Genomic DNA, 27,169 nt, shown 5'->3' with positions numbered 1-27,169 from the left:
GTCATCAACATAAAACATAACCCAATAAGAAACTGCAGCAAGGCTACTGGCCTACTGGTCAAAACTATCATGAAAACAGATAAATTAATAACAGCAACACAGCATATAGAGAGAGATAAGTTTGGTACTTCTATTGATCCCCGAGGGGAAATTATTTTTTTGCACACCCCAAGACAGCACATGTGCACAGCCCTAGGGAGAACAGAGCTCAGAGCAGTTAGGGGTTAAGTGCCTTGCTCAAGGGCACAATGGCAGTGTCAGCTACCCTCCAGTCACCAGCTCACATCTGGCTCCCTCCTAGAGTGGGGATCAAACCTGCACCCTACAGATTGCTGTCCAGCCTCTCTAACCTCTTGGCTACCTGCTGCCACCTGCCGCCCCATATAGCAAACTGTATACTATCGGTATTTAAACTACAAGTTGTTTCAACCTTATGACAAAGCCACACTGGTGTGGAGCTAGCTAGCTAGGTAGCTCTATGTTAGCCAGTCATGACAGTATCAAAGCGAGCATATAGCTAGCTAGCTTGTGTAACCTTTGAAGTAAGTTGCTAGCGCTATGAGATAACAGCAGCTGTTATGCAGATGTTACGTATCATTTGACAGTTTGGACAAAATACTGAGTAAAGATAGCAACACAAGAGAGCTGTCAACCACAGTTCCATGTTTGTGATATATTTTTGGAAAGTCCTTAAAAATAGTATTTATTTCTCTCTTCAAAATAAAGGTACTGCCCTATAAATAGTTTAATTACTAGTCATGCTGAATTATAACCAGATAACCTGCTGTAACATACATAGTGACCTGTATATTGTGTCCTAGTAGCAGCCATTAAATCCAAACCTACATTGTCTCAGTTTCATTAGTCATATCTGATGAGGGTAGTCATGGTGGTAATTGTAGGATAGAGGCATAGATAGATAAGGCATTAATTAAGAGTATTTAAACCCATAATTACACACATCCGGTGTAAAAACTAGCAAATACAACTGTTTAAGTGCAAATACAACATCCAACTGTGCAACCACTTTGCAACAATTGCAAATAATATTGCATTATTTCACATCAGGGTTAGTTTTCGAAGCATTAATAACTTGCTCCCTATTTAGCAAGTGAATATCGATCAGTCTAAACGAATGACTTATAACGGTTTATAATGGTTTATAATATAAATAACACCTTTATTTATTTAAACTGATTATACATGATTTGTTAAATAATTATATACCATTTATAAACCCTTTACAAATGTGACCTTAATGTAAAGTGTTACAGAGATACAGCAGAGATGATGAGGTCGGGCCTGAAGAATATCAGCCAAGAAATCTGTGTACTCAAAACTGAAATAAGAGCAGACCTGACTACCTTCAAAGACGAATTTAAGAAAGAAATGAAGGAAAAATTCAACAACTTTAAGCAGGATATTAGCCAAAAACTCAGAGACACAACGAAAGACCTTGGGGCCCATGAGCAGCCATGGAATTCATGATCCTTGGGAAACTGACAGACAAAGGATTTGCCTCCATACCATAACACACACACCTACAGAGACCACAAGGTTTTGAGGTCTGAGAGACAAAGAGAGCTTGCCTTGAGCCTGGGAAGTGAAATACATACCTGGTTGGTTCAGAATGCAAAGAGTGATATACTAAATTGATGTGTGATGTGAGTTATGTTTTCTGATATCTCCACTAGGGTAATTATAACATTTGTTTTAACACTCACAATGTGATACAATGTACTCTGAAATGACTGTTTGGTGTCTAAATGTTACAGAAATACTGACATAGATGATCCTATGTATTTAACAAAAGTATGAGATACAATTTTCCACAGAATGAACAATAATGGGAATAGAGACATTTAGAATGAAATATTGAAATGTTGATCTCTGACCAATTAAGGCTCAGCTGGAGTTATAAACGTACAGGTCGCCTCTCCCTTAAACGTACAGGTCGCCTCTCCCTTTTGGAGTTTATCTAGCTATGTTGTCAAGACAATCTAAAGTGGACGTGCGACCAGTTGTTGACTGGCCTAGCCGGTGCAGCTGGGCTAGTCACTCACCCCCCCGTTTATCACACCTGGAACAAAGGACGGTTAAACCGCCTAGAAAAGTTAGAATTTCCTCCAGATAAACGTTAGCAAAAAACTAACCACTACTACTACTACTACTACTACTAAGCGACTGCTATGATGCCAACTCAATACCCTCCAACAATACCCTCCAACCAGCAAGGTTGCAACGGCTGAACCTACACTCTTGCCGGAGTTCGCTCGCTCGCGAGCGTTCATCTTGACTGTGGGTGGACAGGACAATTGACCGAAGTTCAAGCCACCTCAAAGTAATTACCCAGGTTCATTCTATCTTTTGTACAAGGCATTGTGTGCTAGTGTAATTTTGACATTGTATTGTGTTGAGTAGACTGTAGTCTTGCTATCCAATTATCAAATCTGCCGTCACTTAGCCACTTGTTCTGAAGATTGTGAGTTTGTCGAACCCTGTTAGAATCTGTCAGCCACTGTCGTGCTGTGCGTCTGAGTTTCATACACTGTATAGATCCCACATATATGATACAATTGCCTAGCTATTGATTTGTTTGATACGATATTCCAAAATTCATTGTTAATGGACGTGTATCGTGCGCCATACACATTCGTCAGTTATTGTACTGCCTGTGAATCTTCCCAGTTATAAAAAACCTCCTTCCATTCAGCCATTCCTTGCTTACCTCATTGTTTTATGCTGTATTATATTACTGTTTAGTTAGAAAATAAAGCTTTCTTTGTGCTTTGATACCTGTGTCCGAGCCCTGTGTGTGAACGTTTGCGTCCATTTACCTTTGGTAAATTGAGACTGGATATTGGTAAAATTGGTAAAGTAAATGTAAGGAGTTTAACTTAAAGATCTATTATCAAATCTTTAATGATGCCCCGCCTTTATAGTTATTGTTTGATTGGAATAAAAGCAGGTAAATCATAAGAAATTGTATATTAATAATTCATAAGCTATTATACGTAGCAGATACCTTTTACAAACAACATAAAAGTGCACTCAACCCGTTGATACTACAACAAGTTAAGGAAAGATAGAGAGAAAGATTTTTTAAACTGACTTATTACGAGGTACGCCCTAAGACTACTATACTACTGGCTAGGCATCTACACTCACCGGCCACTTTATTAAGTACACCTTGCTAGTACCGGGTTGGACCCTCTTTTGCCTTCGGAACTGCCTTAATTCTTTGTGGCATAGATTCAACAAGGGGCTGGAAACATTCCTCAGAGATTTTGGTCCATATTGACATGATAGCATCACGCAGTTACTGCAGATTTGTCGGCTGCACATCCATGATGCGAATCTCCCGTTCCACCATGTCCCAAAGGTGCTCTATTGGATTGAGATCTTGTGATTGTGGAGGCCATTGGAGTACAGTGAACTTGTTGTCATGTTCAAGAAACCAGTTTGAGATGATTTGAGCATTGTGACATGGCACGTTATCCTGCTGGAAGTAGCCATCAGAAGATGGGTACACTGTGGTCATAAAGGGATGGACATGGTCAGCAACAATTCTCAGGTAGGCTGTGGTGTTTAAACGATGCTCAATTGGTACTAAGGGGCCCAAAGTGTACCAAGAAAATATCCCCCACACCATTACACCACCACCACCAGCCTGAACCGTTGATACAAGGCAGGATGGATCCATGCTTTCATGTTGTTTACGCCAAATTCTGACCCTACCATCTGAATGTCGCAGCAGAAATCGAGACTCATCAGACCAGGCAACGTTTTTCCAATCTTCTATTGTCCAATTTTGGTGAGCCCGTGTGAATTGTAGCCTCAGTTTCCTGTGCTTAGCTGACAAGAGTGGCACCCGGTGTGGTCTTCTGCTGCTGTAGCCCATCTGCTTCAAGTCTGGCCATTCTCCTCTGACCTCTGGCATCAACAAGGCATTTTCGCCCAGAGAACTGCCGCTCACTGGATATTTTCTCTTTTTCGGACCATTCTCTGTAAACCCTAGAGATGGTTGTGCGTAAAAATCCATGTAGATCAGCAGTTTCTGAAATACTCAGACCAGCCCGTCTGGCACCAACAACCATGCCACGTTCAAAGTCACTTAAATCACCTTTCTTCCCCATTCTGATGCTCGGTTTGAACTTCAGCAGGTCGTCTTGACCATGTCTACATGCCTAAATGCATTGAGTTGCTGCCATGTGATTGGCTGACTAGATATTTGCGTTAATGAGCAGTTGAACACATGTACCTAATAAAGTGGCCAGTGAGTGTATATAAACAACAGACAATACATCAACAGACAATGCATCAAATACAATACATAAGAGACCCTCATACTGAACAACTTCTGCATGAACCAGAAATGTATTTGAGGGCTATTATAAAAACCACAGCCAACTGCAGCAGATTAGGAAACAATAAGGACGTTTCTCAATTCTCTCGATTTACCAGCTTTTGGGGAAATGCAGAACGACACGCTTACAGCTGCCTTTACAAGGAAGAGGAGGTGGTGAGTGCAAACTCTAGTCTTCAGGCCAATACATTTCCAGGTAGCGTTCCATCCGAAAACCTTGTGGAAAGAATTGACCCCCTTTCTTTTAACTTCCTTCAATTGGACCTTGAGGGAGGGCCAAACTTCTCCATCATGGAAGGAAGCTATTATTTCAATGATCCCTAAGGAAGAATGCAGTATTTTTTTTCCTGTGTCCATTTTAAATCTGGATTATAAATTGTGTACACCTGTTATGTCCAAAAGATATGAGATGTTCATGCCAGACTTGATTAGTGAGAACCAAATCTGGATCATTAAAGGTCGTCAAACACAGGTTAATATCAGAAGGACTCTACATATTTTCAATACTATTCATCACTATGGAAGAACATAGAAATGACCACAGCAGGGAAACCAATCCAGACTTTGGTGGGAAATAAGGATCAAGCTAGGGCCATGCATGATGTGTAAGACCCAATAACAGCATTCACATTGGATATGTGGTTTAAGATTCAGAGGTCAGAAACACAAATTAGAGAGAGTAATTTAAGTGAGTTGGCTTGCATATGATGCCAAATTGAAACCCGGCACATATAGCTGTAAGAAATGCATATAAGGGGAACAAATTTAAGGTAATCACAGTGCTGTACCATAGTCTGATGGAATGTAGAGAAAATTCAACCTTGTACTTTAAAGCAAAATGGGAAACAGAATTACATATTGACATTTTAGGTGTGGAATGGCATGTCTAGAACACAACATACTACCATTAATTCGAGAATATGGAAGGAATTCTGCTGGAAGAACTTGTTTCTTTATCACTCACAAAATTAAGAGCAAACAGCTTGGCACACAACAACCACGTTGGAGGATGTTTTCTGGGACTGTCATTTCCTGGGACTGTCAAAGAATCCTGGATTATGATATCCCTAGGACTTATGTTATTTACTTTTTAGTTACTTCTTTTATTTTTATTTCAGTCTGAAGACTTAGTCCATGTTAGCTGTAACTAACCATTACAAAGTGTGACATGGTGTTAGCCAATACATGCATCAGTTATATCTCTGCAGCCACTCTGCACCTCGGGGAACTTTCTCAAACAATTACCCAGTCACTATTGCCATTGTAGTGGCTGGCACTCTGTTCCCAAGCGATATGCAGGTGTTCTAACTGTTACCATTACAGAGGAGTTTTATAAGCTTCGCACAGATGTTACAGAGCTGCAGGGAGTAACAGCAGGGGTGTACACACAAAAACACACACACACACACACACACACACACACACACACACACACACTCGTAAAATAATGAGAAGGCTCCAAGCTGTCAGTGTTTAGCCTTGATATCTGCTTTTACCCCATTGAGGAGTAAAAAAAAAAGTGGAATGTTTTACCTATAACTTTGCTTGAAAGAGAGAGAGAGAGCGAGAGAGAGAGAAGTCAAAGCTTAAGTTCAAGTGAAGGATGAGCTTCTCAAATAGATCTTTTCCGCTTGACTGGACCTTGATCAACATTGGCAATGTTGGATAGGTAGAGAACTGCTTGATGGTTCTGTGAATCCTCAGATTATCAATAACCTTTTCAGAAACCTGAACACTCAAGATCAGGAGCTAATTTTTCCTGCTTGAGGAAACCTGGTCAGTGTGTCATACCAAGATGGGAATGAGTGTTGGTTATAAACATGTCCTTAAATGGTTGGTTCGGGATTTTTGAACCATATATACAGTTAGGTCTGGAAATATTTAGACAGTGACACAATTTTCATAATTTTGGCTCTGTACACCACGACAGTGGATTTGAAATGAAACAATCGAGATGCAATTGAAGTGCAGACTTTCAGCTTTAATTAAAGGGGTTGAACAAAAATATTGTATGAAACGTTTAAGAATTGCAACTATTTTTATACACAGTCCCCTATTTTCAGGGGCTCCAATGTAATTGGACAAATTAACATAATCATAAATAAAATGAACATTTTATTCATGATTATGTTAACAAGTCTGGAACCCATGGACATCACGAAATGCTGGGTTTCCTCCTTTGTGATGCTTTGCCAGGCCTTTACTGCAGCTGTCTTCAGTTGTTCGTGGGTCTTTCTGCCTTTATTTTTGTCTTCAGCAAGTGAAATGCATGCTCGATCAGGTTGAGATCAGGTGATTGACTCAGAATGCTTTTCCAGAACTGGGCTGGCTTTTTTAGATGTTTTTTGGCAAAGTCTAATCTGGCCTTTCTGTACTTGAGGCTTATGAATGGTTTGCACCTTGTGGTGAACCCTCTGTTCTTGCTCTCATCAAGTCTTCTCTTTATGGTAGACTTGGATAATGATATGCCTACCTCCTGGAGAGTGTTCTTCGCTTGGCCAGATGTTTTCTTTACCATGTGTAGGATCCTGCGATCATCCACCACTGTTGTCTTCTGTGGACATTCAGGCCTTTCTGTGTTGCCGAGCTCACCAGTGTGTTCTTTTTCTCTTAGAATGTACCAAACTGTTGATTTGGCCACTCCTAATGTTGCTGCTATCTCTCTGATGGATTTTTTTGTTTTTGCAAGATGTAAGGATGGCCTGTTTCATTTGCATTGTGAGGTCCTTTGACCGCATATTGTGCGTTCACAGCAACAGCTTCCAAATGCAAATGCCACACTTGGAATCAGCTCTGACCTTTTACCTGCTTAATTGATAAAGAAATAACAAAGTAATAGCCCACACCTTTGAGTCAATTGTCCAATTACTTTTGGTCCCTTGAAAAAGAGGGGGCTACATATTAAAGAGCTGTAATTCCTAAACCCTTCCTCCAATTTGGATGTGAATACCATCAAATTGAAGCTGAGAGTCTGTACTTTAAGCCCATATTCATTATATAACTGTAACTTGTATATGTTTTGGTAAACAGCTAAAATAACAAAAAAATTGACCAAATATATATGGACCTAACTGTATATATTATTTTTTCTCTTTCTCTTTTGAGTTTTTATTAAGTTTTTAAAAAAAAAAAAAATATTCATGGCAAAACAACAATAAAAACAATAGGGGAAACAACGATCTTATACAGTGACCTATGTAAGTAATGGGAAAGTGAAGAGTTTGTTCTTCTTTTGGTTTACACTCCAAGTGTTTTGATTTTAAATCAAACAATTACTATGAGGTTAGAAGAGATTATCAGCTTTTATTTGATGATATTTGTATACATACTGGTTTGACCATTTAGAGGTTTTTATACATAGTTCCCCTATTTCAGGGCACCATATGTAATGGGAGAGATTAATGTCCAAATTAAGCACTCATGTTCAGTATTTGGTTGACAATCCTTTGCATGCAAAAACTGCCTGAAGTCTGCGACCCATTGAACGCACCAGACGCTGGGTATCTTCTCTGGTGACGCTCTGCCAGGCCTGTATTGCAGTCATCTTCAGTAGTAGTTGTTGTCTTTTTGATTATAATCTTATCATCAGGAAATTAAATGCATATTCAATATAATTTTAATCCGGAGATTGACTGGGCCAGTCAACAACTTTCCACTTTTTGGCCCTAAAAAGCTCCCTAGTTGCTATGGCAGTATGTTTTGAGTCATTGTCCTGCTGTATAATGAAGTGCCATCCAATAACTTTGGAGGCATTTGCTTGTACTTGGGTTGACAACATGTTTCTGTACACTTCAGAATTCATCCTGCTGCTGTTGTCAGCAGTTACATCATCAATGAAGACCAGTGAGCCAGTTCCAGTGGATATTTCACAGATGAGGTGGCATGATGTGGATATTAGCAGTGGCAGTTCCTTTTTTTTCTCCACACATTTTTTTTACTCTTGCCATCACTCTGGTACATGTTAATATTTATCCACAAGACTCTGCAGGCTCTTCAGCAAACCGGAACCTGGCCTACCTACCAGGCCATTTGTGATTTCTGAGTTCACCAGTGCTTTCTTTCCTTTTAATGATGTTTCAAACTGTTGATTTTGGTAGCATTAAGGTGTTGGCTATGTTTCTGATACAGCCTCATAATGGCTTCCCTGACTTTCATTGACATCTCTTTTGTCCTCATGTTGACAAACGCCAATAGCAGACTCCAAAGGCAATTGCAAAGCTTGTAATCAATACTAGACATTGAGAGCTCTCTTATGACTGCAAAAATGATATGATGGAACACACCTGACGAACCAGAAACACCTGTCAAGCCAATTGTCCCATCACTTTTGGGTACCCTGAAATAGGGGGACTATATATAAAAAGTGTTGTAATTTCCGAATGGTGAAACTAATATGTAGACAAATACAAATACAAATCAAATAAAAGCTGAGAATCTCTACTTTAACACCATAGTAATTGTTTAATTTTAAATCCAAACCTTTGGAGTGTAGAGCCAAAAGAACAAATACTTCACTATCCCATAACTTATGGATGGCACTGTATGTCAGTAACGTCCTCCATTAGCAATAATTAGAATACTTTTAGCCAGCTAGAAGAAATGCTTCACTGTACCATAACTTATGGTTGGCACTGTATGTCAGTAACTTCCTCCATTACTAATAATTAGAATACTTCTAGCCAGCTAAGCAAGCACACAATGTTTCTCCTGAAATCACATTGCATTGCATTCATCTACTTTGCTAACATAGCCTAACCACAGGCTTGGGCCGTATTTCTGCCCAAGCCTCAACTGTTTTGTATCATCATGACATGCATGTAGCATGCCTTGCTGCTGTAGTAAGCTCTTTGGACTGTGTGTGTGTGTGTGTGTGTGTGTGTGTGTGTGTGTGTGTGTGTGTGTGTGTGTGTGTGTGTGTGTGTGTGTGTGTGAGTGGGGGGAGGGGGGGTGACGTGGGAAACTTGAGGTGCAGAATCCAACCTTTTGATACAATGTTGCATACGCAGGTGCGGATTGCTGCTTTGATACAATGTTGCATTTGTGGTGCACTGCAAGAGCACCAGGCAATGTCAGGGAAGCAAGCAGAGATGAGAAGCTGCAATAAGTAGCCGGGGCGCGATGAGCAACAAAGCGTAGTTTGTGATTAGCAGAGGATATTTTACAGATTATTATTTTTTTTTTTTTTTGTTAGGCCAACTGGAGGCTATTTTTATAACCGCACTTCACAGCTCGGGAAACTCCCCTATCGTGATTCATCTCATATAGACATAATTTGAGCCGCGCTACTTGGTCACAGCTTTTCACTGTCCTGGTGCCCCGCTGGTGGAACGAGCTTCCCACTGCTGTCATGACTGCAGAGTCACTACCTATCTTCCGCCGTAGATTGAAGACCCATCTCTTCAGGCTACATTTTAACTGTCCCTCCTAAAGACCTCTTCATCCCCACTACCCCCCTGTACAAGTTTCTCTCCTGTAAAAAAAAAAAAGTAATTCTTCCTTCCTCTAGCATTGTGACTGCCAAGAGCCTCTGGTCCTAGCATAGATTACTTTTCTTATGATGACTGATGGATAGATGATTCACTTACTTAGACAAATGTATTTGTTGTAAATCGCTTTGGATAAAGGCGTCTGCTAAATGCCATGAATGAAATGAAAAAAATTAATTTGTGCTATTACAAGCACATGGCTATGGGCTTTTTGCGAACCATGAGCTATTGTAATAATTGTAATTATGCTGTAGGTACTGGGTACTGCTGAAAACATTGCTTACTCAAACCCAAGACTCACACACCGCCTATGCTTCAATCAATCGTTTATTGTCAGAATACTTGCTTTTGATATAAAAATAGTTATTAAAAGAAAATTTGTTTTTAAATAAACTTGTATTTTCACTCCTGTCCTTTTGACTTTGCTAAAATAATGGATCGATGCATATGCAACACATTCTGTATTGTTCTGTAATGGGCTGTCATGCCGTTACAATACCTAAATTAATCAAATCTGTGTCTGGGTGTGGAAAATGTGTGAAAAACCTTAATCAAATGTTTGTTCCTTATTATTGTTGTTACGACCAAGCCCGGTGGTCACAACAAAAAGGGGAGTCCACACACGATCAAGGGTTAAAGTAATATATTTATTAACTTAAAGGATAAACAAATATAAGAATGTAAGGTGAAATCTGTATAATCAGTAGTGTGTGTAGTGTATGGATGAATGGAATGTGTGTTGTACGATGTGAACAAATCAAAGAGGAACAAAACCAGAAGCCAACCTGCCTGTGGGAGAAGAGAGAAACAAAATGGCCAATGGAGTTCATCATATAAAGCCTATAGGCCACACCTGCACAGGTGAACCACATTTGTCAATGACCCTCCCAGCACCGCCCACACTGCCTCCCTGAACCAGATAGGCAGCCAACAGGGAAACCAGCTGATAGAGAGAGAGTGTTTATAGCCATAATGATCAAATGTATAGCCCTGTGTTGCCAGAGACAATGTCAAAACAGTTCCAGATCAAGTGTAAAATTAAAGTGTGTTAATAATAATAATAATAATAATAATAATAATAATCATATTTAATTTGAAAGCACCTTTCAGAACACCCAAGGACATTGTACAAGGTATATATATTAAAAAAAAGTGAGGTAGATGGGAGCCTGACTGTTGAGTGAAGGTGAGGAGAAAGAATTTTGATGTGATCCTGTGTTTAACAGGCAGCCTGTGGACATTGATGAGGGTAGAGGTTTTGTGTTCCTAGGGTCTAGTGCGTGTGAGGACCTGAGCTGCAGAGTTCTGTATCTGTTGTAATCTGTCCAGTGATTTGGCAGGGAGGTCAAACAGAAGTGCATAGCAGTAGTCCAGACAGACATGAAAAGACAAATGAGTGAATGAGTGTTTCTGCAGCAGTGTCGGTGAAGAAGGCAGTCCTTGTGATGTTGATGTGGGGTTGGAAGGATAGAGATGGGTCGAACATGACCCCCAGGTTCCTGACCTCTGAATTGGCTGCAATGGTGGAGCGTTGATGTCCATGTTGAAGGGACCCAGGTTCTTGAGGAAGGTGCTAGGCTCCATCTGCATGACCTCTGTTTTGTCCCGAATCAACTTGAGGAGGATCTGGCCGAAAGGTAGCATGTAGATTATGAACAGGAGTGGGCCTAGAACCGAGCCCAGGGGGACACCTTGAGACACAGGGTCTGGGGCAGAAATTCACGAGAGATACAAACTGTTGCCTATCCGAGAGATATGACTGAAGGCCATTACAGTCACTCTCAATGACTTCTCCAGACGGTCAGTGAGGACTTTGTGGCACACAGTGTCAAAAGCTGCAGACAGGTCCAGCAGGATGTGGATGTGGATTTTTCAGCAGCACAGAGCAGTTCATTGATTACCTTCATTAAAGCAGTTTATGTACTGTGCTGTGCTCGGAAACCTGACTGGAGTAGTTCGAAAAGTTCATTGGAGTTCATATGTTGTTGGAGTGTGGCTACCACATGTTCTAGGCAAGTTGGAAATTGACCTGTGGACCTGTTAAGGTTGTCTGGCTCAAGTCCTTGTTTTTTATTGGAGTGATAGCAGCCATTTTCAGGGGTGGTAACAGTGCCAGTGGTAATGGACGCATTGACAATGTTGACCACCAGGGGCAGAGGCCAGGGAGACAAGCCTTGAATAGGGGGGTGGTCATCATGAAGGCTATAGCTGTTGGAGTGGGGCCTGGAGGTGCAATGGTAGGTGGCTGGGTGGAGGGTGGGGGGGATGTCTGCTGAGGCTGTAGTTAAATAGAGTCCACTTCACCCTGGAAGAACTTCAGGAACCTGTTACAGAGGTCAGTGGTGATGGTGAGTGAGGGGTTGTCAAACTCTGTTGACAGTGGAAAAGAGGGCTTTTGGGTTGCCTTGCTCATTTTTGATGCTGTGACTGATAGTGACTGGTTTTGGCTACAGTGAGTGCATATATTTATTGGTGGATGTGATCCTTGTAGGCCTCTACATGGACAGTAAGACCAGTCCATTTATAGAGCTGTTCCAGCTGCCTGCCCTTAGCTTTCATGGCCCAAAGCTCAGGGGTGAACCATGGAGCAGAGGTGGTGAAGGAGACCCTCATCTTAAGATGGGCTAGTACATCCAGGTGTGCCCGAGAGCTCCGTGTTGTAGTGAGTGACAAGGTCAATAGCTGTTATTGCAGTATGTCTCAAGGAAATTAATGTCTATTTCACAAATCATGCTTCCGCCCTTGATAAGGCAAACAACACACAGTATTGATGCAATTTCATATGAGAATTTAATTGTACCATTCTTCTTTTTGTAAAGCGTCTTTGGGTCTTGGAGACGCGATAACCTATGTAGTCTATATTTGATGTATTATTATAATAATGAGAATTATTGTTAAACATAGTAATAATAGTAAAGCTAGTCCAATATTGGCATATTCCCCAAACAAATGATAGCCCAAACAAACAGAACGGCCTGAGAACAAATTAGATAAACCAGAATATTACAGAAAAATAGACTGCCAAAATAGGAAATAAAATGTCTTCTCTGTTATGTCCCAGGCTGCTGAAATAGGAACTGAATGTTCACATTTGAATTTCAAGTGTGTATGATAGAAACTCAATCATTAGTTCTAGAACAACGGCCCAAGCTCGACTTACTAGCGCCATCTAGCAACCGAGGTCAGTTCTAGCTGACGTGAATTCACTGTGACGCTCTGCACAAATGAAGCGTGCACTATTGTCGCATTGTCACACATAATTTATTTGGCTCCATCTGTAATTTAGGGTCCATTGATTTCCCATTGATTGTTGGTTACAAATTCTAACAGTTAGCGGTTAGTGACAGTGCCCAGATAAACAGAACAAAAGTGTGGATTGAAGTCGGTCCTTGTCCATTAACTTCTTTCAGGAGTAGGATGCTACTATCATAGTTACTATTTGCAATCTCTCTCTCTCGCTCTCTCTTTCCCTCCTTCTCTATATTTTTATCTACCTTGCTCCACAACTGAGTCATGGCCAAAACACACACACAGTCTCACACACACACACACACACACACACACACACACACACACACACACACACACACACACACACACACACACACACACACACACACACACTTGTTAGGCAGCTATCAGCATAGAGAGTCCTGGTGTAAAGTGACTGGATCGATACACAGGACTGAATTGCCAATTTTAGTTTTGGCCATTGAAATGGGCTAGAGGACCTGCAATTGGAAACGACTGAGTGGAATTGGATTTGTAGGGAGAGAAAGAGAGAGAGGAGAGAGGGCAAAATGATCAGATATCGACCGAAAGACACGTACACACACACATTTTAGGACTTACATCTTACAGGCTTTGATCCTACCCAGCAATCAGCTCTTGTGGAGGAGTAAATGATTGTGTCAATGAGATGAGCTCTTTTAGCTGAGTGTCCATGCTCCCTTCTAGGTTTGGAAGAAGGATGGGTAACATGGATTCAGAACACATGCACGTACGCACATACGCAAACACTTTTCTGGGTGATGAACAACTAGGCACTGGGAGTTATTTCTTCAGGTCTAAGTTAATGTTACTCATCACATTAGTGTGGTAAATGAACCACTTCCATTACACAAGCATGTAGAAAAGATAGGTATGGTCTATTTGAATGTGACCAACTGGGTATTGAACTTGGCTGCACACCTCAAGACCTTGTTTGTCCACTGAGCTAATGTCTTAGCAAGATGTGTAAATTATTGTGATTGGTTATTGGGTGTCATGTAGGGGTGAAGAAATATGCTGAGTCACATATTGGATTAACCAGAGGCAGATACTCCCTTCATAACACACGCACACAGACAGCAGTATGTATTATGTGCCATTGGTCAAATAAACATACACAACTTTGGGGTTGTAGAATGTAAACAGATCTGTTGGGTGTCATGTAGGAGGGAGGATACGTGTTACAGGATAACACACACACACACAGACACACACACACACTCACACTCTCATGAGCATATCAGAATCAAACAGATGTAACGGTATTTGTTACCTTAAGCACACATTGGGCCTCTGTTGTGTTTTGTTGGTCATGATGGTTATCTCATGTTGTATTGTCTATTGGCTTATAAAGTGATGCTGTAAAACAACACACACACACACACACACACACACATAAGCATATCAGAATCAAACAGATGTAACGGTATTTGTTACCTTAAGCACACATTGGGCCTCTGTTGTGTTTTGTTGGTCATGATGGTTATCTCATGTTGTATTGTATAACACACACACACACACACACACACACACACACACACACACAGAGAATACACTGCAGACACGCCCGTAAAGACATAGACATAAGTACATCGACCTTCAATTTTCTCACATTTTCTCTCACACACATCTATAGCCACTGTTGTTCACAAGCAGTGAAACTCTATTACAGTTATAAGGTATGATCCAATCTGCATGAGGAGTACTTTGCCTGAAGAATAAAGCAACACAAGGAGCAAGGTAAGACTGCTGCTAACTCTCTGTGACTTTCTTCCTGATTCATTACAGATACAGTATTACTCTAAAGTTAGAGTGATCATCAGCCTATACAGCATATGTTCACCAACATGGTGGGATCATGGCTGATTTTGTTTAGTTGTGGCTGTTGACTAAAATGTACTTATGAACATAACTTTGTGTATTTTTTGGGTCACAATACAATTAGAAAGACATTAGATCATAGCACAAAAAACGCATCACGTTGTTGATTGAAAGATAATAGATAAAGTTTCAAATAATTTGTCTATGAACTCTCAATTTCAATTATTTTGGAACTCTCTTATTGACAATGTCAGGGCTGTTCAGACTCTTGGGGCTTTTAAAGCAGGCCTTAAGACGCATCTTTATTGGCTGGCCTACCCTTCCTCCTAGACTTTAATTGCTGTTTTTATGATTAGTTTGTCTTTTATTTTATGTACTTTAAGATTATTCTAGTATGATGAAAAGCGCTTTATAAATGTAATACATTATTATCATTATGATATGACAGTACAATGAGATATCAACAGTATGACTATAAAACTAGAACCGTTCAAGGAAGGGTGTGTTATGGTATTTGTCTCATACAGTATAGAACTATATTCTCCACAAAGTAAACAACAGTAGTTTTGAACAGAGGCATATCCTCATCCATTGTCTTAACACATGATTATCATTCATAAGGCAGCAAGAGAACACACATCTACCCGATATTAAAGTGAATATGAATACTAATTTGTCTAATACAAATCTTAAACTATGGGTCATATACAAATGCATCACATAAATAGTTAATACTGTTCACAAAGCTTTTTCTTGACAATCATTTTCTCTACAGTGCAGTTATAGCCATGTGTTAGCTGTGAGACTTTGACCCTGTCTGTTAATGATAGCAGGCTGTAATCTTTTTCCATGGTCTTTGAAGCTCCAGTTCAATTACTATTTTGAAACTATAAGAGGTGAAAGGTAACAACATGCAAGCTAGTTTGTTTCAAGGACACATCCTTTGGATAGTCCCCTACACGGTCAAATAGCTAAAGACTGCAACTTCTTTTCCAGTCAGGGGAGACAGTGAGTGAACCTATTCATTGCATAGGATTGTTGCTATAGTACTGTACATTATTTGCATCTGCAGGTCATCCATATAATATACATTTGTATGTAGACTGGGGGGAAACTCTGAAAGGACAGGTCTGCCTGTAGTGGCTACATGGAAATGAATAAATGCAAAAAAAAAAGAGTGTTTTGTGTCCATAGGTTGGCACTGATTGTGCGTATGTGTTTTGTGCTGTTATATATGAGTGTGTTTTTAGTGGTTATCTGTGGTGTGTAATCGATTGTGGGTGCATGGTGGCACACGCACGTTTGCCGGCTGTGTGCCCTTGCATTGTCTTCACACCACATTAAACAAGCTGGCCATATTCTCCCCCCCCCCCCCCCCCCCCCCCCACCACCACCACCACCACCACCATTTTCGCTCACAAATTCACCTTGTCTGTGCCTAATGGCTTCTGCGATATGATGGGTGAGTCTATAATGGCTGGGCCTGCTCTGGCAAGCGGTCAATGAACAGCTCACTGGGCAGGGAGAGTGTGGGACTCACCTTGTATGAATTTGTATAAACGTATGTGAAGTTTGTCTTTCTGACAGTATTGTAATTGTGAGTGTGTGTGTTTTTGTGCGGTGTGTGCTTGTGTTTGTGTGTGTGTGTGTGTGTATGTGTGTGTGTGTGTGTGTTAGATGGGGAAGAGGAAGTTCTCAGGGCTGGAGGTGATCCTAGTAGTCATGTTTCTGTTGATGACTGTGGTAGCGGTCGCGCTTGTCATCCTGTTGGCTACTGATGGTGAGTTATTTTTTCTTTCTCACACTCACACATACACTCACACGCACACATTGACAAAGGAAGCGCTTAGACACAAGTACACAGGGTCCAATGCTGTGGGATGGAGACAAGGGTTTGTTGAGGAGAATAAGAGAGTACACAGATATGGATATTATGACAGCTGTCATAATCAATTTACAGATGTCTGGAATCGAGTCAGTGACACAGAAATGTGCACACACTTCTACTCATCCTCTGTTTTTCAAAGACGCACCACAGTCAGTCAGACAGTCATGCAGAGGGCATACACACATATACATACAGTATAACATCATCCTTACTGTCCAGGGAAGACAGTGTTATTCACGTTATTACATTTTAACTATTGAACTGAATTACAAGGCAGAGGGACAATTACAATTAAATTCAATCCACCATTGTACTTTTCGGGGTGATATCTGATTGGTTGTTGTGCTGTCTGACAGAGAGTCCTGAGACCCTAGGGATAGAATGCCCCACCATCCCACTGGCGGAGAGAGTCGACTGTTACCCAGAAGCAGGTGCTTCTAAGGTATGTTTCCATGGGGACCTGAAGTCCTCAGGAGGTCAGTGATGTCTACACTTTCAGTCATGACTTTTAGGACACATTATCGGGCATCACTAAGGAGACTGCATGGGTACATGGTGATGATGATGATGACAATGATGATGGTGATGACAATGTTTCTTTTCTGTCTCTAGTTGACATGCCAGCAGAGAGGCTGTTGTTGGAGCCCATTGGACGAGAAGAACGCTCCCTGGTGCTTCTTTTCTACCAATCATGGATACACAGTGGTTTCTAAGCAGAGCCCCAGCGACTATGGTGAGATTCTCAATCTCTCTTTCTTTTTTGCTCGTTCTATTAAACTATCTGTGACACTTTACATTAAGGTCACATTTGTTAAGGGTTTATAAATGGTTTATAATTAGTTAATAAATCACTTATAACCAGTTTATTATTCAATTATAAACCATCTACAAACAGTTATAACTCATTAGTTTAGTTCAATAGTTATTTGGTGCTTGCCAAATAGGAAGCTTGCAATCAGGAGCCAGTTATTAATGCTTTATAAATGCACGTATAAATGCTTTAAAAACTAACCCTGATGTGAAATCATTTGCAATGGTTGCACAGTTGGTAAAGTTATTTCCTGAATTGTGGGGATGATTTGGCTGGCACCAAACTGATTCAACACATCTTTACATACAGTACAATGTGAAGATCTCCCAAATCACAGTACAGCTGTCAGCATATTTTTTTAACCATGGCCCTTGAAATCCACTGTACAGGTTCACAGATTTTATTTGTTGCTTTATCCACTACTTACCCCCTTCTCTGTATTCACTGATGTGTGGTTAGTGTTGGTTTGGGTATATCAAAAAACACATGGATAATTAAGTCATGTGAGTATTCTTCTATCCTGTGTACTTATGGAGAAAACCTCTGACCATGTAAGAGGTACCAACATGTATTACTGATGAAATGTCACACCAGAGAGTTAACCATTTATTAATGAGTTATCAACATTTATAACTGATGAAATGTGACCTTAATGTAAAGTGTAGCACCATTCACCATTTATGAATAAGTTACTAACATTAATTATTGAGTTATAAACATTTGTAACTAAGCATAATTAATGTGCACCTACAGAACAACATCTAAAATAAGGCACTCCAAGTAAAGTAGCTTTACCTTTCATAAGCATTTTCATAATGTTTATAGGGGACATCAAGTAAAGTGGTCCAACATTGCATGATTCATAATAAGTCGTCATAAAGAATAATTCACATCAATTGTTAACCCAATAAAAAACTGCAGTAAGGCTACTGGCCTGTTGTGGAATGAAAATTGACAAGTTAATAAACAACACAGCATATAGCAGACTGTGTACGATCAGTGTTTAAACTACAAGATGTTTCAAACTTACAACAAAGCCACACTGGTGTAGCTCTACGTTAGCCAATCAGGACAGTATCAAAACGAGCATATAGCTAGTTTGATAGCTTGTTTAGCTAGTTAGTAGCATCAACTTTGAAGTAAGTTGCCAGCGCTATGTAATTTACATCTCTTTTTACATCATTCACATCTCTTTTTCTTCAAGGCTGTAAAAACTAGCAAATACAATTTCCCAACTGTGCAACCACTGTGCAACAATTGCAAATAATATTGCATTATTTCACATCAGGGTTAGTTTTCGAAGCATTTATAAGTGCATTTATAAAGCATTAATAACTGGCTCCTGATAACAACCTCCCTATTTGGAAAGCACCAAGTGAAGATTGATCAGTCTAAACTAATGACTTATAACTGTTTGTAAATGGTTTAGAATTGAATAATAAACTTAACTGATATATTAACTAATTATAAACCATTTATAAACCCTTTACAAATGTGACCTTAATGTAAAGTGTTATCCAACTATCCCAACTATCTCTCCTCCTTACCCCACACTCTAACCTCTCTGCTTTTTTGTTTTTGCTTATTAATCTTTCTCTCACTCCCCCCTAAGGCATAATTTCTCTCAAACATGTATGTCATATCGCAAAACATGAAGGACATTACAGCATATATCTGTTTCTATGTAATGATTTATTACAGTTTACACTAAGTCCATCATGGCATAAACTGCAATATTTACCCACTACAGACCCAATTGACAAGATAAACCCTCATGTTTCCAAAACCCTCATGTTTTTTTCACGTGTTTTAAATGGTGCAATAATGCCATGTAAAACATGGCATATGTGACAGAGGTCATTCAGTGAACTTCTCTCAGGTCAGTGTGATCTTGCCATATGAAGATATGATGACTCCACAGCTAATGCCAAGACATGTACATGACCTCATTGTCTTACGGCAGACAGCATCATTCCTACATGACACATGTCTTCAGATTAGAAAGCGTCCACAATAAAATACAGTGATGGGACAGTGAAGCATTTCTTTCTTTTGGCTCTACACTCCAAAAGTTTGGACTTGAAATCAAACAATTATTATGAGCTAGAGATTCTTAGCTTTTATTTGATGGTATTTGGAAACATATTTATTTCACCATTCTGCACACCGCCCTATCCCACCTGGACAAGAGGGACACCTACATGAGAATGCTGTTCGACTACAGCTCATCATTCAACAATATTGTCTTCTCCAAGCTCATCACCAAGCTCAGGGACCTGGGTCTCAACACCTCCCTATGTAACTGGATCCTGGACTTCCTGACGGGCAGACCCCAGGTGGTGAAGATAGGCAGTATCACCTCATCCACTCTGACACTTAATACAGGGGCTTCCCAGGGCTGTGTGCTCAGCCCCATACTTTACTCCTTGTTCACCCATGACTGTGTGGCCACGCACAGCTCCAACTCTATTATAAAGTTTGCTGATGACACCACTGTGGTTGGCTTGATCACCAAAAACGATGAGTCAGCCTAAAGGGATGAGGTAAGAGTCCTGGACTGGTGCCAGGAGAACAACCTCTCCCTGAACATCAGAAAAAAAAAAAAAAAGGAGCTGATTCAGGAAGAAGAGGGGGGGTGACCACGGCCCCATTCACATCGGCGGGGCTGCAGTGGAGAGCGTCAGCAGCTTAAAGTTCCTTGGTGTCCACATCACAAAGACTTAACATGGTCACACCACACCCACACCATCAAGACGGCGCATCAGCGCCTGTTTTTCCTCAGGCGGCTGAGGAAATTCGGTATGGACCCCCAGGTCCTAACAAACTTTTACAGATACACCACAGAGAGTATCCTGACCGGCTGTATCACTGCCTGGTACAGCAGCTGTACTGCCCTTGACTGTAAGGCTCTTCAGTGGTGAAAACAGCCCAATACATCATGGGCCGCAAGCTACCAGCCATTCAGGACCTCTACTCTGAGAGGTGCAAGAGGAAGGCTGGGAAGATCATCAGGGACCCCAGCTACCCCAGCCAGACCCTGTTCTCTCTGTTGCCTTCTGGCAAAAGGTACCAGAGCATCCAGTCCTGGACCAACAGGCTCCAGAACAGTTTCTACCCTCAGGCTCAACTAACCACGCTTTGCGTTTGCCTTTGGAGTCTGTCAACAGAAAACATATCTTAAACCTACCAAAATCAACAGTTTGGAACATCATTAAAGGAAAGAAAGCACTGGTGAGACCAGAAATTGCAAATGTCTGGTAAGCCAAGGAAAACTTCTACAGTTGATCACCGAAAAATGCTCACCATGTTGAATAAAAACCCCAAAACAACTGTCCCACAGATCAGAACACAGGTAGGCGTGAATGTGTCAGAGACTACCATTCACAGAAGACATCACCAGCAGAACTACGGAGGCTACACTACAAGGTGCAAACCACTAGTTAGCCAAAAAAACAGGATGGCCAGGTTATGGTTTGCTAAAAAAGTATCTAAAAGAGCCTGCAGAGTTCTGGAAAAAGGTATTGTGGATATTATGAAACAAAGTGTACTGACATGTACCAGAGTGATGGCAAGAGAAAAGTGTGGAGAAAAAAAGGAATTGCCGAATATCCACAGCATACCACCTCATCTGAAATATGGTGGAGGGGTGTTATGGGTTGGGCATGTATGGTACAGTGTACAGAAGTGTACAGAAGCATCTTGCCAGCCCAAGTACAAGCAAACTCATTGCAGGACAATGAGTTTGCTTCATCATACAGCATGAGCTTCATCATACAGCAGGACAATAACCCAAAACATACTGCCACAGCAACTAGGGAGTTTTTCAGGGCAAAAAAGTGGAAAGTCAATCTCCAGATTTAAATATTATTAAACATTCTTCAAAACATCCTCAAAACAAACAACAACTGAAGAAGATACCCTTTGTCTGGTGAGTTGATCAATTAAAAACTGAGAATCTCTACTTTAACCTCATAATATATCATAGTAATTTTTTCATTTAAAATTCTAACTTTTTCGAGTGTAGAGCCAAAAGAAGAAAACATGCTTCACTGTCTCATTACTTACGCAGGGCACTGTTGATCCTAATTTGTGTTTCCCGCCTGTGTGATTGTCGACCCCGCCCTGATTAGCTTCACCTGTTCCTCATCATCCTTCCCTGTGTATTTAGTCTGTGTGTTCCCCTGTCTCTGTGCCAATTTCATCTTTGTACCTTTGTGTCATATGTCCCAGCATTTCCTTGTGATAAGTATTCCTGGTTTTTTGAATCCCGGGTGTGTTTTTGACTTTGCTTTTTTGCCTACCCCTTATCTGATTACCTGCCTGCCTTTTTGAACTGCCTACCTGTGTACCGAACCCTGCTTTGCCTACCCCCTTCCTGGATTATCTGCCTACCCGTTGACTGCCTACCTGTGTACTGGACCTTTGTTGAAAGTAAAGACTATTCTATTGGAGTCCTCTGCCTAAGTACACCAGTCATTACAATGGGACTATTTCTTATGTTACTAAACCATTAAAACTCGATATACATTGTTAGTTACTGTTATTCGACATCCCTTTTAGAATGATTTATATGCACAGTCAGTTTGCACAGCTGCGGGTAAAGCACCCGTTTCGTGTGAAATGTGATTTGCTCAGCTGGTTGGCTCATGGGAATATTTATGGCTACTTTCCTCTATTTTGTCTCTTTTTTGATAGTATTGAATGCCCGTCTAAAGAGAAAGACCGCCCCTTCTCTGTTTGGTGCTGACATTGAGGAGCTCTCTCTACATGCTGAAATGCAGTCACACAACCGACTCAGATTCACGGTACACACAGACACACACTATGCTGCATGACACTGAGTTTTACCCACATGTGCTGTACAAAAACTCACAGACATACTTACACACACTATCTCTTCCTTAGATCTCAGATGCTCATAAGCCGAGGTTTGAGGTTCCCCATGAGCATGTTAACATCCCTAACCATCATCCCTCCGAGCCCATCAGCAACAGACTGGAGCTCACAGACAATCCCTTTGGGCTACGAGTGCGCAGGAAAGAGACCAACAAACTTTTGTAAGTCTTTGTGTTTGTGTGTGTTTTCACTCATGGTAAGTCCCTTCAAAAATGTACAGCACTACTAGGTAGACTCCTCCTACAGAATATGTACACATGTTTTTGAAGACACTGCTTAATATATTGTTGAAATCCAGATGATTTATGTTTATTACTCTTCATGCTCCTTCCAAGGGCATAGGAGCAAGTTGGACACTGAGTGCATTGGGGGCATACATATACAGGCATACAATACACTACATTATGTAAGCTGAAAACATTGAAGCACCAATGGTGTATACATCGATCGCCTCTGCCCTCTGTGTCATTTACTAATTAAATCATGAAACCGTGCATATTTTTGATAGGGTATAAAATCAAATATGCGAATATCTTAAACATTGTATATTGTAGATTACAAGAAAACATGCAGACCTACTTCATAGAAAATGCGTCTGGAGAGCCTTTACGCACAAACTGAAAAGATGGTGGTTAGAATCATCCTGCAGGTTGTCAAATTCCACTTATTCAATCTATGGTAATATTGTGAGGGGAAAATAATATGAATAAACAAGCATACAATAGGCCTATGTAAGTCCACCCCCACACTGCATGATCGCCCGCACTGATCATTAAAACTGTGCGTAGCTGTCTTAACAGGCTCAAACAATGTGCTACATAATCCTGTAATGTAATTCTTTTAACGTTGAATATTATCCACTATTGCCAGCGACCCTAAGTTGGCCTACAATAGGCTATTGTCATAATTGCCTATTTATTTAGCTGATCGCAAATGATAAGAAACATAAGAAAAGTTCATCAGGTCCATTAAACCATTACAGCATTTGAAGACACGCAGCAGGTTGAACTTGGTGCACCAGTGTAGGCATTTATAGAACTATTTGATCAAGATGGTGCTTTTTGGAACCTGTTGCACCAAAAAGGTGATATTCGGAACATTCTCATCAAAGAGGTGCTATTTTGGACCTTTTTGTCTCTCATTCCACGCAATGCCCCTGTTTGAAGTTTAGATGTCACAATAACACTTAGAGTCAAACATAACCAACATCACAGATACAATGGTTAGTGAGATATTACAACATAAACAACTGAAATTCACAATTACCCACAATTACCCAGCAAACTTGCTACATTGCTCCCTCCTGTTGCTAGGGAATTGTGGGTAATTGTGAATTTTCATTGTTTGTGTTGCATTATGACTAAACAATGTACCTGTAATGTTGGTTTGTGTTTGCTTGCAATTGTATTAAATCTGTGCTCATGTTCATACATGTGAATGGTTCTATATACCACCTTTAGGGGTGCCTTATATTTATCAAAGCATGGAACCTTTTTTGTTTCTATATAGAATTGTTAGTTCTAAGAGTTGAATGGGCATTATTTGTCAAAAATGATTATCCATTCCAACATTCGCAGTGAAATCCTGATTGGCAAGGACAATGGGTATCTTCATATTGTATTAAGGAGACCTGCCCTCTGCCTCTATACTAACTGAAACTTTGCTGAATGAAATTACCAATTTAGCGGCAATGCCCACTAAAACTTAGTGTTGTGCAGCGGTCTTTAGGGGAAGCAAATTGAGGCCCTTAAACTTTCTTTCTGTCTATCATTTCTCGCTACTGTGAAAACATTCACAATGTTGTTTCTGATGATGACAGAGATCGCGATCATAGACGTCAATGTCTGAATTCAATCATGTAGTGTGACAATCCTCATCTTGGAGATAGCGACACAAGGATTTGGGCAAGGGTGATACTTTGGGATAATGTGTACAATTTCAGCCTATAGTTCTAAAAGTAGCACTCTTGACCCAAAACGGGTCCCAGTCTTGTGCCCACAGTGTTATGCGTATGCGTGTGGATTCCATGCAGCCCAATGCCATTGGCACTCTATACAAAATGAAAGTGCAACTTAACAGTACTGCTGCTTCAAAAGTTGGCACTTATAAACTTTGGGTTACGCAATGTAACCCCGGTTCTCTGAAGGAGATGAGAACCACCTCTTCTTCATTTTGTGAACCACCTCTTCACAAGCCCATAAAAGAGGGGCAATCTGGTTAGATGTCTCCCTCATCTCCCTCAGAGAACTGGGGTTACATACCGTAACCCAAAGTTCTCTTTCAGTCGACTCGGTTCGACATCTCACTATAGGACATGTGTACAACGCTCCAATTGCCAAAGCCTGTACAAAAAACCTGATAGAGTACCCAACTCAGCTCCAACACCCAGGACCATATGTGCCAAAGAAGATACAATGACATCCAGGCGGTAGAATCTCACGAAAGTGAGAGGGGGAGCCCAACTGACTGCAGCATAAATCTCAGAAACGGAAATGCCCTTGATCAGAGCCCGGGACAAGGGACATGTCCCAAATGGGACAGTTGTCCTGGAGAATGGACGGATGCGGCCTGCTCCCTTCCTTATAGTCATTTCACCAGGACCAACATGGGATGCCGGATGGTGGCCATGTAGCCTTTAATGGCAGGTCCTGTAAGAAGGAGAGGGTTGTAGGAGTGGAGCACTGAAAAGGCACCACACCACGCTTCTCAAGCCAACCCTCAAACACCCTCCACTTGAGATCATGTAGACTTGCTGTGGAGGGGGTCTAGCATCCTGAATCGTGCTGCAACAAGTTAGTGGCCAAGCCATCCAAGTGTAAATTGGACCTCTTACGGACCCAATAGATCCATCAACTCGGGGTGCGGGTGGAATATCTGGCCCTGTGATTGGGATAGCAAGTCCCTGCGCAATGGGAGGTGCCAAGGTCATGTGTAAAGAAGCTGTGCTATCTCCACCCGCCAAGGTCTCCCTGATCAATGCAGGGCAATCAGGGAAAACGATAGATCGCGCAACATTACGCTGTTCAGAGTGGGAGAAATTAGGATGACAGGAGGGAATGCGTAAGGGAACGTGTCAGATTATTAGTGGGCCAACGCATCCATGCCCAGAGGAACGTTGTGATCCTTTATCGCTAAAGACAGACAGCAATGCATGTTGTCCTGTGAAGTGTAAAGCTCTATGGTGGCCCTGCCATGACGTCTCCACATCTACTGGATGACATCTGGGTGGAGTCATCATTCCCCTGCTAGCGGGCCTCAACGCAACAGTAAATCTGCTCCCAAATTGAGTCTGTCTGGTACATGTGTCTGAGAGACAACAGATGGTCAGTGCTCCAAAGCAGCAGTTCCTGAGCTACGGCCAGGAGCTGCTAGGAGCGCGGCCCTCCTTGGTGGTTGACGTATGTCACTAAGGATGCGTTGTCCGACCTGACCGGGACAAGCACCTGTATATATGGATAAAGAGCCTGATAAGTGCCTAAAGTGCAGTAACACGGTGCAGAGCTTGAGAATGTAATCTGGGGGGAGCTCATGATCATATGCCACTCCTTGAACATCCTTTGTAAACTGCCCCCCATCCCTGTAATGGCGCATCCGTCGTCACAATCCTGCGTGAGAGGACCCTCCCCATGAGGCAGCCTCTCCGCAGACGGGAGGGGTCTTTCCACAGCTGTCACACTGTTAGGCACGTTGTGGAGACAAGCATGCATCCGTGCCAATGCAGAAGGATCCCGACGGAGTGCTATGACCCATTTCTGGAATACTCGCATGAGAAGGAGGCCAAGCGGGACTACGACTATCAGGAGGCCATGCGCTCAAGTAGCCTCAGATACATACAGTACGAGACTGTTGCGGTTGTACAAAACACCTTGTATAGGTGAAAAGCCTCTCGCATGTCCACGGTGGGGGCAACTCGAGCCGAGAGACCAGAGTCACCGACAAGGTTTGTATCTTGGGTCGGTGTGAGCAAGCTTTTGGCACAATTTATCCAGAAGCCTAGGACGAGCAGGTGCGATACCAAGAGTGCTGTGTGCTCTGCTGCCTGAACTGAGGTGATCACGCATATCAACCAATCGTTGAAGTAAGTGAGTGCTCTCATGCCCTTGTACTGTAGGAGGGCTATGGCTGCTTTGGCACAGTTCATGAGTCTGTGGGGCCAGACACAGACTGAATGGTAAGGCTTGTTGAAGTGCCATATATCCAGGATGGGGCGGGGCACCCCCCCCCCATAGCCAAATCTACTAGTGGTAATAGTGATAGTACAAGGTTGTGTGAAAGAGCTGCTAATGTCATCAGCCTTCTTTACAAAGTAGGTGACAAAGTCACCTGCAGAGGGGGAGGTGGAGAGGAAGGTGGGTTGAGGAGTGAGGAGAATGTGGCAAAGATGACTGAATTTTAGAATGGTAGAATGAAGCTTTGGCAGCAGTCACAGAGGAGGGGAACTTCAGGAGGAGAGACTGATAAGATGATAGGCCGTCAGGATGGTCAGTTTACCTAAATTTCCCCTCAGCTGCGAAGACAGCAAAGACCTGTTCTACTAGCTCGCAGGGATTCAGACAGCCATGGTGTGGGAAGAGAGGATATTGCTGGCCTAGAGGAGAGTGGACACAGAAAGTGGATTTGAGGGGAAGGGA

At 41.5% G+C, this 27,169-nt stretch overlaps 1 protein-coding gene across 1 annotated transcript in view; it reads left to right on the top strand.

Annotated features, from left to right (window-relative positions):
* Window positions 1-16,620: 16,620 nt before the first annotated feature.
* Window positions 16,621-27,169, top strand: part of si (sucrase-isomaltase) — a gene marked incomplete at both ends in the record, with an annotated part of 68,353 nt that continues 57,804 nt past the window's right edge. Inside the window, 5 exons of the mRNA XM_083694639.1 lie at window positions 16,621-16,723; window positions 17,188-17,273; window positions 17,444-17,564; window positions 22,338-22,447; window positions 22,548-22,699. Coding sequence (XP_083550765.1) covers window positions 16,621-16,723; window positions 17,188-17,273; window positions 17,444-17,564; window positions 22,338-22,447; window positions 22,548-22,699 — 572 coding nt within the window. The remainder of the gene's footprint in view (window positions 16,724-17,187; window positions 17,274-17,443; window positions 17,565-22,337; window positions 22,448-22,547; window positions 22,700-27,169) is intronic.

Source organism: Argentina silus (genome assembly GCF_951799395.1).
Source record: "Argentina silus genome assembly, chromosome: X".
NCBI lineage: Eukaryota > Metazoa > Chordata > Actinopteri > Argentiniformes > Argentinidae > Argentina > Argentina silus.
Note: the sequence above shows the minus strand (reverse complement) of the source record. Positions and strands in the feature narration are given on the sequence as shown.